The sequence below is a fragment of the Hipposideros armiger genome, unplaced genomic scaffold, assembly GCF_001890085.2.
Source record: "Hipposideros armiger isolate ML-2016 unplaced genomic scaffold, ASM189008v1 scaffold_48, whole genome shotgun sequence".
NCBI classification, from domain to species: domain Eukaryota; kingdom Metazoa; phylum Chordata; class Mammalia; order Chiroptera; family Hipposideridae; genus Hipposideros; species Hipposideros armiger.
Genome location: NW_017731398.1, coordinates 50,186 through 62,425, shown reverse-complemented (window position 1 = coordinate 62,425; position 12,240 = coordinate 50,186). Strand labels below are relative to the sequence as shown.

At 38.3% G+C, this 12,240-nt stretch overlaps 1 protein-coding gene and 1 pseudogene across 1 annotated transcript in view; one reads left to right on the top strand and one right to left on the bottom strand.

The window, feature by feature from the left end:
* FANCI (FA complementation group I) overlaps nt 1-12,240 on the bottom strand; it is a 66,804-nt gene that overhangs the window by 17,700 nt on the left and 36,864 nt on the right. Inside the window, 6 exon segments of the mRNA XM_019640096.1 lie at nt 16-181; nt 652-773; nt 850-1,020; nt 1,968-2,069; nt 7,517-7,585; nt 11,661-11,783. Coding sequence (XP_019495641.1) covers nt 16-181; nt 652-773; nt 850-1,020; nt 1,968-2,069; nt 7,517-7,585; nt 11,661-11,783 — 753 coding nt within the window.
* LOC109381391 (60S ribosomal protein L36 pseudogene) lies at nt 7,825-8,416 on the top strand (annotated as a pseudogene).

Below are 12,240 nucleotides of genomic sequence, written 5' to 3'. Positions count from 1 at the left end.
CCCCCAAGAACCTTACCTGAAAAGAGCGGTGAGAAGATCAGACACAAAGTTCATGGACAAAAAACTATCCTGTGTTTTGTTGGCCGTTTTAGTTTTGCCTTTACCCGTTTTTTCATTAAGGATGTCAGAGAGTTTCTTATAACACATAAATAAGCTCAGAACCTCCTCAAACTTATTCTTACTGTGTAAAGGGAAAGAGAGACAAGCATCAGAATGTCGTGGTTTACTTTCACATACAGTAGCAAGGAAATCACAATGCTTCTTTAAACATCATGTTTTAAACAAAACGTTATAAATGAACGAGCCCTCATGACCATCACTCCCAGTCATAACAATGTTATTTTTTTCCTCCCTTAGTTAGGCTAGTACAGAGCATGAGCGTCCAATACTACTACCAATCAAAATTTCTCTATTAAAATGAGGAGTTCTTGAGTTCAGGGTCTAGGAAATTCTGAATAAATGAAAGCCTGCTAGAGGCACCAGTCTGTTTGGCATATACTTTGGTGTTTCCTGGTAGAAAGAGATAGTGTCACGGTCTGAAGTCTGTTTAGTACCTAGCATATTGTTAAGTGTTAAATAGAAAAAAACAAACAAAAACCTACAAAATGAAGTATTCAGTAAACTGCAAGTAGAGTCATAGCAATGCCTTACCTGAAATTACCGACGGAGAAATTATATTCTATTAAAACCTCACAAATTCCCATCACAAGAAAAGCACAGATGTTATTTTTGATGCCGATACCAGTGCTCTGAGAAAAATCTGCTGATTTATCCTAAAAGGCACAAGATAAAAATTAACAAGCTCCTAAAAACCTCCATTAGCTAATACGGCTGAGACTTAGCAATTACCAGTTCAAAGTCCTCGAGTTCACTCTTAATCATTCTACTAGTGATAGACTCCATCATATCATCTAAGTCTTGGTAGAATCCTTCTTCCTCCTCCTCGTCTTCCTGCTGTAGGGGTAACACTTTAGTCTTATACCAAGCCAAACAGTGCTGAACACAACACAGCAGGTGATCCTGTAGAAGAAAATAGTAATGAAATATTCTTGAGTGTTCAGTGATAACCTGTGAAGCTGCTGATAATCAACAAATAATAAATTTTATCTATAAGGCTAAGTTATTAGCTCCATAAATTAAGTCAGTTCCAATTACCAAAACTGGAAAAAATTAACTGAACTAACAAAGGCACTGTTTTCTGACCTTTCCCGTAAGTAGCTGGCACCTCAGGATGCAAACTCTGAGCCAGTACACACATCATGAAGCCAGGCTGTGCAAGGAAATCCTCTCTAGCTCCTCTGGGTCCCAGAGGCTATTCTAAAGATGGGGGTTTGTGTTGAGAGAATCTCTGGGAGACAAACATAGTATCTCTGATCTAGGCTGAGGACATCTCATGGCTCCGAAGGTCCATGTACGCAGGCAGAACAGGACAGTTCCAGGGCCATGAGTTCTAAGTCACTTGGGGTGGTGGAGTTCCAGTTTTCTCTTCTCTTTCCTGTCTTTCCGAGACTAGACAGCAACAGGAGACCAAGCTGTCCTGGTTCCTCTGAAGGGTCAACAGGGCGCTAATTCTGGCTCAGCCTAAATCACATACTCTCTCCAGACTAACGAAGCAGGTCCCCTGGGTTAATCTGCTACTAGGTGACCCCCTTCCCCATTCTGGAGTATATTTATTTATATATATGCACAGAGCCATAAATGGCAGATAAAATGCTCCTTGGGGGATATGGTGGATGCCTTGACTTAGTAAAGTGCTGACACAGAGATATCTTACCAATAGACCCAAGGTGATGATGGGTCAGAAAAAAGAACAGCAGGGAAGATTTAAGAGCAAAACTTCACTGGGAGTAGCAGCAAGAGAACTTCACAGGGAAAGACATCTCTTTCTAAAAATCAACCCTATCAACAGTGTTAATATATTTTAACTTAACAGTAAAAATAGTAATTATAGGAAGAATCCGTCTCACCAGTGGTTCTTTTAGAGAGATCTGATCTCCTTGGGTCAAAACACAAGCTTCTAATTTCAGAGGAGGCAGCACATCAGGTTGTGGCTCGTAGTACTGTTTTAACTGTATATGGGAAAGAAAAAAGACACTGTGGCTCAAGAATGCTTTCACTTTTTTAATTGGTCAAGCTAATGGCATTTTTCGTGCCATTCTAAGACATATTTCCAGATGTCCAAAGAAGAATGCAGCAAAATTTGTGTTCCTTTGGCTAACTCACATCCTTTGCCCTTGCTTTGGGCATCGTACTAATTGAGATCTCTTTCCAGTTCCACTTCCGTTACCGCTCCTACAAAACCTCATAAGCTCTCATGCCAATTCCTAAAATTGCACAGATGAGCAGCATTTTTTCAGTATAGCTTGATGGTTAGAATACAGGCTCTAGAGTCAGAATGGCTGAGTCCAAAATCCCAGTACCATCACTTATTAATTAATGATTTTAATAAAAGTATGCCTTGGTTCCTTACCTGTGGCACAAGGATACTATTAATACACACGTATAAGGTTGTTTAAGGATTAAACATGCCAATACATGTAAAGTGCTTCCAACACTACTTGGCACATAATATAACTCAAGAAACATGTTAGATACTATTTTATTGTTTTTGCTTTTGGAATCTCCAGGTTTTTACTGGTCCGCATACTAACTTGAGTTGGGAGGCACTGCTCTATTCCTTCAATCACAATTTTCTATTATTGTTAGTGTTGAATGTAGATGGGCTGATCATTATAGTTTGAAAGATACAATATAGCTAACAGGGTATAAATTTTAAATAGGATCAGGCCTAAGGCACAATGAAAAGCTTTTGATGAATAGTACAGGACTTTCCAATCATTCCTACACATCTGAGATCTTAATTTCAATGGAGCTTCTTTAAGCAGAATTATCACAAAGCAACGACAAAGCAAAAGGTGAGGGAGGGAGAGAGGCAGAAAGAGACAACTTCCATTTTCAGCAAAATGATGGACAAGGAGTTTAGAGAAACCCTCCTGGTAGAGAACAATAAAAGTAATATTGCATTAAAATTTCTATATATACATATATATTTACTTATTAGGTAGAGAGCTAAGATCATGGGAAAGTAAAAGAAGTCCTCAGAGGTCTGAATATATTAGAGAATGTCATAAAGTGTCAGTCTAGCAAATATATGAGCAAATGAACTCTAGGACTTGTGTTAACTCTGACTGCATCTGCCAATCCTCTGGACTCAGGGAGCTGAAGACAAAGGCTATGGCCCTCATGGGGTGGAGGCCGTGTCAGGAAACCTCACGTCAAACTGGACTTCTCAAAAGGACAGCCTTAGTGGATGAGCCTAAAAAAATAAATCCATCACATGGAGAAAACTGGTAGGCATATGTAACCTAACTGAGCCTTGACTTCAGGTGGACGGGGAGAAAGCCTCACCTGGAAATTTCTAACCACAAGCTAATCTCCAAATGTAGCTGTGGCTGGAATTCACACTACTTGTCTAGTCAGGAAAATAAAAAGCCAAAAATTTTAAGCTTAAAGAAAGGTAGTATTATAACTTCCAAACAAGGCAAACACAAGGAATAAAGGAATTACCTACCAATGTCAAATTTTATACAAAGTAGAAAAAGGGGAAACATTCCCCAATCATTTTACAAAGCTCAGACTATACCAAGGAAGTGAGAAATACAAATTAATAGGCCATTCCCTCTTGTAAACATATATGTAAAACTTAATGAAATATTAGTAAGCTGAATCCAGTAATGTACAAGAAAGGTGACATATCATAATTTGGGTTTATGCCAAGAATACAATGTTGGTTTAGAAGATCAGTACAACTGACCACAGGAACAGATAGAAGAAAAATCAGTTATCTCAATAAATATGAAAATGCATCCGATAAAATTTAACATAGATCCAAGAGTAAAACAAGATGTGAAGTAGCAGAATAAAGAATAAGTAAACTTGAAGACAGATTATGAGAAAATATCGTTTGAAAAAAGGGGTAAAAAATATTGAGGAAAAACGAAATACGGTAAGTCTCAGAGATGTCTGGGACAAATTCAGGCCAACATATCAAATCCAGCATATATACAACTGAAGTCCCAGAAGGAAAAGAGAGAAGGTACAGAAAAAATATTTGATGCAATCATGAGTGAACATTTCTCAAATTTGGTGAAAAGCATCAACTTACAGATCCAAGAAGCTTAATGAACTGCATCCGATAGGAGAAACACGAAGAGAATTACATGTAAACATCATAGTCATACTCTTGAAACCCAGAGACAAGGAGAAAATCAAACTATCCTTCAAAAGTGAAGGCAAAATAAAGATATATCCAGAGAGATGAAAACTGAGAGAAGTCATTGCCAGCAGACAGGCACAACAGAAATATTCAAAGAAGTTCCTCAGGCAGAATGGAAATTATTCAAGATGGTCAACTTGAACCCATAGGAACAAATGAAGAGCATCAACAAAGGTAAAAAGTTGGTACATAGAAAGGGTCGTGTGTGTGTCAGCATACCTCATCTTTCTTCTCCTAATTAATATAAAAGATATACATATAACTGTTTAAAGCAACAATTATAAAACTGTTTTGCTGGGGTTTTAACATAGATGTAATGTATATGACAATACCACAAAGACAGGAGAATAAAGCTAGACTGGTATTTTACTGGAAGTAAATCAGTATTTATCTGAATATACTGTAGTAAATTAAAGATGCATATGGTAACCCCTAAAGCAAGCATTAAAAATACAACACAAAGAAATATAGCTAGAAAGTCAAGAAAGGAATTAAAACAAATAGCACAACAGTGGACCTAAATCCAACCATAATGATAATTATGTTAAATGTGAACTGACTAAACAGACCTTTGCAGGGGTGGGGGGTGGGGTCAACATTGGATTAAAAAGACAAGGTTTCTTCCTTCACTTCTTCTGGGTATATAACCCAAGTGGAAGTGCTGATCAGATGATAATCCCATGTTTAACTGTTTGAAGAATGGCTATACTTTTTTCCACAGCACCTACACCATTTTACATGCCCATCGGCAATGCACAAGGGCTCCAATTTCCAATACTCACGGCCACTCGTTATTTTCCATTTTGATAACAGCCATCCTAATGGACATGAAGTGGTATCTCACTGTGGTTCTGATTTACATTTCCCTAATGAATAGGGATGTTGAGCATCTTTTCATGTAGTTTATTGGCTATTTGTATTTTTTTTTTTGAGAAATGTCTATTTAGTCCTTTGCCGATATTTAATTGTCTTGTTTGCTTTTTTGTTGAATTATAAGAGTTCTTTATGTAACCTGGGTATTAATTCCTTATCAGATATATGATTCGTAAATATTTTCTCCTATTATGTGGATTGCCTTTTTACTCTGTCGAGTTTGTTTTTGTTTTTTTTTTTAAGCTGAGCCATCCTGCCACCTGTTGGCAGCTCAGCAGCAGCTCAGCTCGGGCTGGGAATCGAACCGGCAACCCTATTACTCAGAGCTCGCACTCTTGAGCAAGCTCTTAACCAACTGAGCCACTTGGCTGGCGATAGTGTTTTTTGAATGTACAAACATTTTTAATTATGAAGTCCAATTTATCTATTTTTTTCTTTTGTTACTGGTGCTTCTGGTCAACGTCCAAGAAACTGCCAAATCCAATGTCACGAAGCTTTTCCCTTATGTTGTCCTCTAAGAGTTATATAATTTTAGCTCTTTAGGTCTTTGATCTATATTCATTATTGTACATGGTGTAAGGTAAAGGTTCAAATTCATTTTTTTGCATGTGGATATCCAGTTTTCACAACACCGTTTGTTGAAAAGATTTTCCTTGCTCTTAATCCAGTATTTTTACATGAGGATTTTCATACTTGGGCTCTTGAGCCAGGAAGACACGAGTTCAAATACTAGTTTTTCCACTTACTGTGACTTTGGGCAAATTAATTTACTTAACCTCTCAGAGCCCTAAAATAGAAATCTGTAAAATGGAAGTAACTGTTCTTTTTTTATAGGGTTGAGAGGAATAAATGAGATGATCCACACATAGTACTTCATTAAATGTTTGGCCCTCTAAGTGTTAAATGTTAGGCATTGTTATTACTATCAGTACATAATAGCATCTTGGACTCTCTCAATATATACAAAAGATTCAAATACCATATAATATTATTTAGCCATGAAAAGGAATGAAGTACTAACACATGATACAACATGGATGAACCTTGAAAACATTGTTTAGTGAAAGACATTAGTCACAAAAGACTACATATTATATGACTCCACTTATAGGAAATGTCCACAATAAGCAAATCTACAGAGACCGAAAGTATAGACTGGTGGTTGCTTAGTGCTGGGAAGGTGGGGAAAAAGATGAGAAAATTAGGAAGTGATAGCTAAAGGGTGTGAAGTTTCTTTCTGAGGTAATAAAAAGTTCTAAAATTGATTGTGGTAATAGTTGCACAACTCTATGAATATACTAAAAACCAATGAATTGTACATTTCAAATGGGTAAATTGTATGGTACATGAATTATATCTCAATAAAGCTATTTTAAAAATTCAAATAGCTGCTCAATGAACAAGTGTTGAGGGTAAACGGTCTTACGTCTGATAGTCTCCAGCTGAATACTGCCCATCTTAATGATCCTTTGAAACACTTCATGATTTAAAAACCTTTCATTAAACTGAAAAGTACAGGGCCGGCAGAGTGGCGCGATGGTTAAGAACCCACTTGGGATGCCAGAGGGCCCCGGTTCGGATCCCACATATGAGGGCCAGTGACACTGCCCTCCACAGCTAAGATGCTGAACAACAGCTCAACCTGGAGCTGGGCTGCCATGAGTTGCCGGCAAGCCTAAGGCTGCAGCCCCTGTGGCAGTGGGTTGCCATGGGCTACCGTATGTAGCCAGCAGCCAGCATGAGCGGCCAGCAGCCGCAGTGAGCGGCCGTCCAGAAGCCGGCGACTGATCTGCCTCGCCAGGGAAGAGCGCAATGATGGTGCCAACTTGGGCCAGTGAAGCAACATCCTCCACAACTAGATTGAAGAACAAGATGACAGCAACTTGTCTGTTCCCCTTCCCCCAATTCCCCAGCACTGTTCCCATTCCCCCAATTCCCCCAATAAAAATCTTAAAAAAAAACTGAAAAGTACAGAATAACCTAACAGACACCCATGTGTCTATCACCTAGACTTAACACGTCAATATTTTGCTATATTTGCCCTAGATCTCCGTTTTTTCTTTTAGAAATAAAAAAATAGCAGATACAGCTGCTGATAACCCTAGCACAAATGGTTCTTTAAAATATCCTTGACTTAGGATATCGACTGTTAACTGAGAGAGATAAGTGTTAGATGACGGTAACATGGCAGGTAGATAAGTGGTGATTAAAATAAAACATCAAGACAGCATCACATACCCCAGGCATGTTCATGACGTACCAGTCACTATTTGGGAATTATTTTATATTCTGAAAAGCCTAGAAAATATCAGTGGCCTCTCAATGCCGCAATATCTGTTCTCTGTATTCATAAAAATATTTTTTTACCTGTGAGAGCAGAGTATGCATGATTGAATTAGCCAGCTGCGAGTTTCTCCGAAGGACATCATAGAATCCCTAAGAGGAATCAAATCGAGAATAAGCTCTTTAACAGAGATGCTAGTGATTTAGACAATCATAACTTTAAAGTAATGCTCTTTTTCTTTACCTTAGTCTCAGTTCTTTGAAAAAGATGGAGACGTTATTTGTTAGAGGAGGAAACAATTCAGGAAGTTTAAGTTATTTGCCTCAGCTAAAAAGAGATTTCTGATCACTCTAAACTGGATTAATAAACTGACCGTAATCCTCCCAATGTTCAAACAACAGGTTACTTCTGGCTTTGGAGTACTTTGCTCCTTCACAGTCAGGGATGTCCTAGGCCCTCATTCTTTCCTCGCATCCTAGATTAAGGCTTCCCTTTAGGACATTCTTTCCACTTAGTCTCCAGTGCTGCAAAAGTGCCTCGTGGACCTATACACCCTAATGTGCATGACCTGATCTCTCCTCATTCAAAATGTTCCAGTCTCCGTTAAAAACTGCTCCGATTAAAATCATGGGAGAACTGCTGCAGCTGCGGCAGCCACTGAGGAGCAGCAGCCATGGCTCTGCTCTGCCCCATGGCCGTGGGCCTCAGCAAGGGCCACAAGGTGACCAAGAACGTCAGCAAGCGGAGGTATAGCCGCCGCCACGGGTGCCTCACCAAACACGCCAAGTTCGTGCGGGACATGATCCGGGAGGTGTGCGGCTTTGCCCCTTGTGAGCGGCGTGCCACGGAGCGGCTCAAGGTCCCCAAGGACAAGCGGGCCCTGAAGTTCAAGCAAAGGATGGGGACACACATCTGTGCCAAGAGGAAGAGAGGAGCTGAGCAATGTCCTTGCAGCCACGAGGAAGGGAGCAGCCAAGGACTGAGCCCCATCCCTCTGTGTGTAATAAAACCTTTTTTGGGGGGGAAAAAAATCATGGGAGAACTTCCTTTTTGGAACCGGGGAAAAAGGCTGCACAGTTCATCTGTGAGAAAAAACAAATAAGACTTTATTTCCACCCCACCACCCCAAATATTTATTTTAATAAAAAGAAACAAAGGAAAATTAGCCCTAAAAGGCATTATAATGTTTTATAAATGTATAATGGTAAAAGACACTTGCGGTCTTGGCACAAAAATCTACAGATGAAGTAAGGCATAGCATACAAACAAATAGGCTTAGTGGACATAAAGGAGGTGATAATGTCTGAACAATTGGTTAGCTGAGGAGAAAAGTCAGGTCCTTACTTATTATAGCAAAACAAACTCCAGATGAACTCAGTAGGTAAATACAAAAAACAAAAGCATGAAAAAAATCTAGAAGGAAATGTTAGTGAATATTCATTGGAAGGACATGGACTCTTTACACAAAAATAGACGTCTCAAAGGAAAAGAGCAATGGATTTAACCATCAGAATTTAATATTTCCATAGGTCTAAAATGATAATTATTTTTTAAAAAGCAAATGGCAATATGGCATATACTTGAAACAAAGTGAAGCACTTAATAAGTCTTTGAGGAATAAACAAACACCAATATCCTAACAGATTGAGTTCTATGATCCATTTTAAGTTCATTTTTAAAATCTGGAGCTAGATAATGGTAGAGATTGTTTTTTGTATTATGATGACTGTGCATACAAGAGTTAAACACAGCACATCTGAGACTACTATCGTTAGTAAAGCCTGCTTGCAAGGTTGGCCCTTGGCTGGTGGCAGCTGGGGATTTAGCTGGTAAAAAACTTCCTACACTGACACAAAACTCCCTGAATGATAGAAGAGGTTCACTGTGCATAAACTGTTGTACAAACAATGTGGTTTATGCTAAATACCTGCTTTCCTTCTCAGAGTCTCGAATTCTGGTATGTGCTAAGCAAAGATGCCTACGTGACCAGCCCTCAGTAACAACCTTGGGTGCCAAGTCTGTAATAAAATTCCCGAGTAGGAAATTTTGCACGTGTTGTCACAACTCATTTGCCGGAGGAATGAAGTGCATCCTGTGCAAGCCCACTTGGAGAGGCCTCGTAGAAGACTGCACCTGGTTTTCTCCAGAGCTCACCCTGTGTCTCTTGCCTCTGCTGCTTTTCCTTTGTATCCTTTAACGGTGATAAATCTTAGCCATGAGAACAAATATATGCTGAGTTCGGTGAGTCTTTCTAGAGAAATCTTTAAACACGGCAGTGGTTTTGGGAGCCTCCCCCAATACAATGAACAATTGTTCCAGCACCATTGGTTAAAAAGACAGTTCTTTCTTCACTGAATTACCTTGGGATCTTGGTCAAAACTCCACTGAAAAACCTGATACTCTTTCAGTTGTCTGGATCATTCTAGGTCCTTTACATTTCACATACATTTTAGAATGGTCTTCAGTGTACCTATCTTCTACATACTTTGTTAAACCTCTATTACATGTTTCATTTACTCTAAATATTACTTTATTTCAATTTCCAATTGTTCATTGCTAGTAACTAGAACTATAATTAATTTTTGTATGGTTATTGATCTTGTATCGCACAACCTTACTAAACTCACTTGTTCGTAGATTCTTTGGTATCATCTATGTATACTATGTGAATCAAGGCAGCTTTAGCTCATCCTTTCAAATCTCTATGCATTTATTTCTTTTCCTTGCCATTGTACATCAGATAGGACCTTCACTACAATGTTGAATAGAAGCACTGAGAACAAGTATCTTTGTTAATCATCGTACCGGAGAGCATTCGGTCTCTCACCTTTTATATTAAATGCAGGTTTCATAGACACCCTGTCTCAGGATGAGGAAGTTCCCTTCTAACCTTAGTTTGCCGTGAGTTTCTGAGAGATTTGATCACAAATGGATGTTGAACAAAGATTTAATGATTAAAAAAAAATTCAGGGCTTGCCACGGTGTGCCAACACTTTAAAATGTTCTAATCTTAAACCCAGCAACGTGGTCTGTCTAACATTCAGGTACAACAACAACGTTGATAGTGGGAAACTGGACACAACATAAATATCCAAAAATAAAGGGTTAAATAAAGAGTTAAATAAATAGCGATCAAGTATTATTTAGCATTACAAAAATCACATAAAAAAACATTTAATGAAATGAGAAAGTGCTTACAATGTAAGAGACAAAAGCTACATACACGTAAATCTTATTACAATTTTGCGTAAATATACATAAATGAGTGGTGAGAGCAGTAATAATCTAAAAAACATTTTTCTGTATTTTCCACATTTTCTAATACAATAAGTCTGAAAAACCCAGTGCCTGGCAACTACTGTAGCTCAATGTTATTTAAAGAATGTTAAATGAAGGTATTATATAATAATAGCTGCTCTTTGAAATGACTTTCATTTAATCTACTTGCTAGATTATCTACGGCTCTCCATCCGTCCATGAAACATGTATGCTAAAGGACACCGCACACTAAATGCTTGAAATGGTAGTGTATCCTCCATGGCCGCACACTTTTTTTTCCCCAATATATGCTGCTCACAAGTCAGTAGTTGTATTTTTCCCCACTCATTTTTGCTAACTGTACTATCATTATAATAACGTGATTTAACCAGGCATCCTGTGAACTGCGAAAAACCAAAATACAAAATGAAAAAGAAATTGTTTTCATAAAAACTAAACAGAATGTTTTGGAAAGACAGTAAATAACAGTAGGTCTCTAAAACCAATTTCTGATGAATTAGACATAAGACAATTATAAAAGTTAGGGAACAAACTGGACACATCTAGAAGGTTTCTGTACTAACACTGTAACTGAAGTGTCTTCAAGTTTTTATCCCACTTTAAGTGAACAAAAATTTGTAATAATAGGCAATAAATTAAAGTTATGGTTTGTTTGACAGTGAGTTCCAAATGGCAGACTCACACTCAAAAGGACTGGCTTTAAAACAAGACTGTCAAATTAATAGTACATTTAAGTACTTCAAATTTAAAACATTTCCAGTGTTTTAACTGTTCTTTATAAATCCTCACCTCAAAGAACTTTTTGGCCACCCATCACTAACTACCAGTTCTAACTCATCAAATAAGAGTGTAGGTAACATACTTTTATAATCAGAAAAAAAAAAGTATTAAAATAAAAAAGATTATTAGTTGGGGTATTACTATGTTCCTTCCACTCTGTTGATTTACCTCATAAAGCATGAGTCGAACATCAGCCTGCTGGCCTAAGCATCTCCTCAAACTATCCATGATCTCAAGGCAAAAAGTTTTATTGGCGACCGAATTGTAACGGCTGTGGACATCCACATAAACCTGAAAGAAAAAAGAGGCCGGATCTTGTCTGTCTTACCAAAGTAGTTTCCATTAAGGAGGTAAAATGAGCCTATATTCTTGGTAAAAGAAACTTAGGCCAAAACCCAGGACTCAAGACAGACATTACAATCACCACCAGACTATGTATGGTTAAGTGTCACTCTTATTCTGGTTTGGAACAAGAGAATTTTCAAGCATTTTAACAAAACGAGCTCTTCCCCATCCCTTAAGGTTTTCTTAGGCAATGTCAGCTGTTTAAGAAGGCACAAAGGGGCCAGCCGAGTGGCTCAGTTGGTTAAGAGCTCGCTCAAGAGTGCGAGCTCTGAGCAACAGCAGTTTGATTCCCAGCCCGAGCTGAGCTGCCACTGAGCTGCCAACAGGTGGCAGGATGGCTCAGCATAAAAAAAAAAAAAAAGAAAAAGGCACAAAGATTATTTCACGCCACTAAAATCCAGTT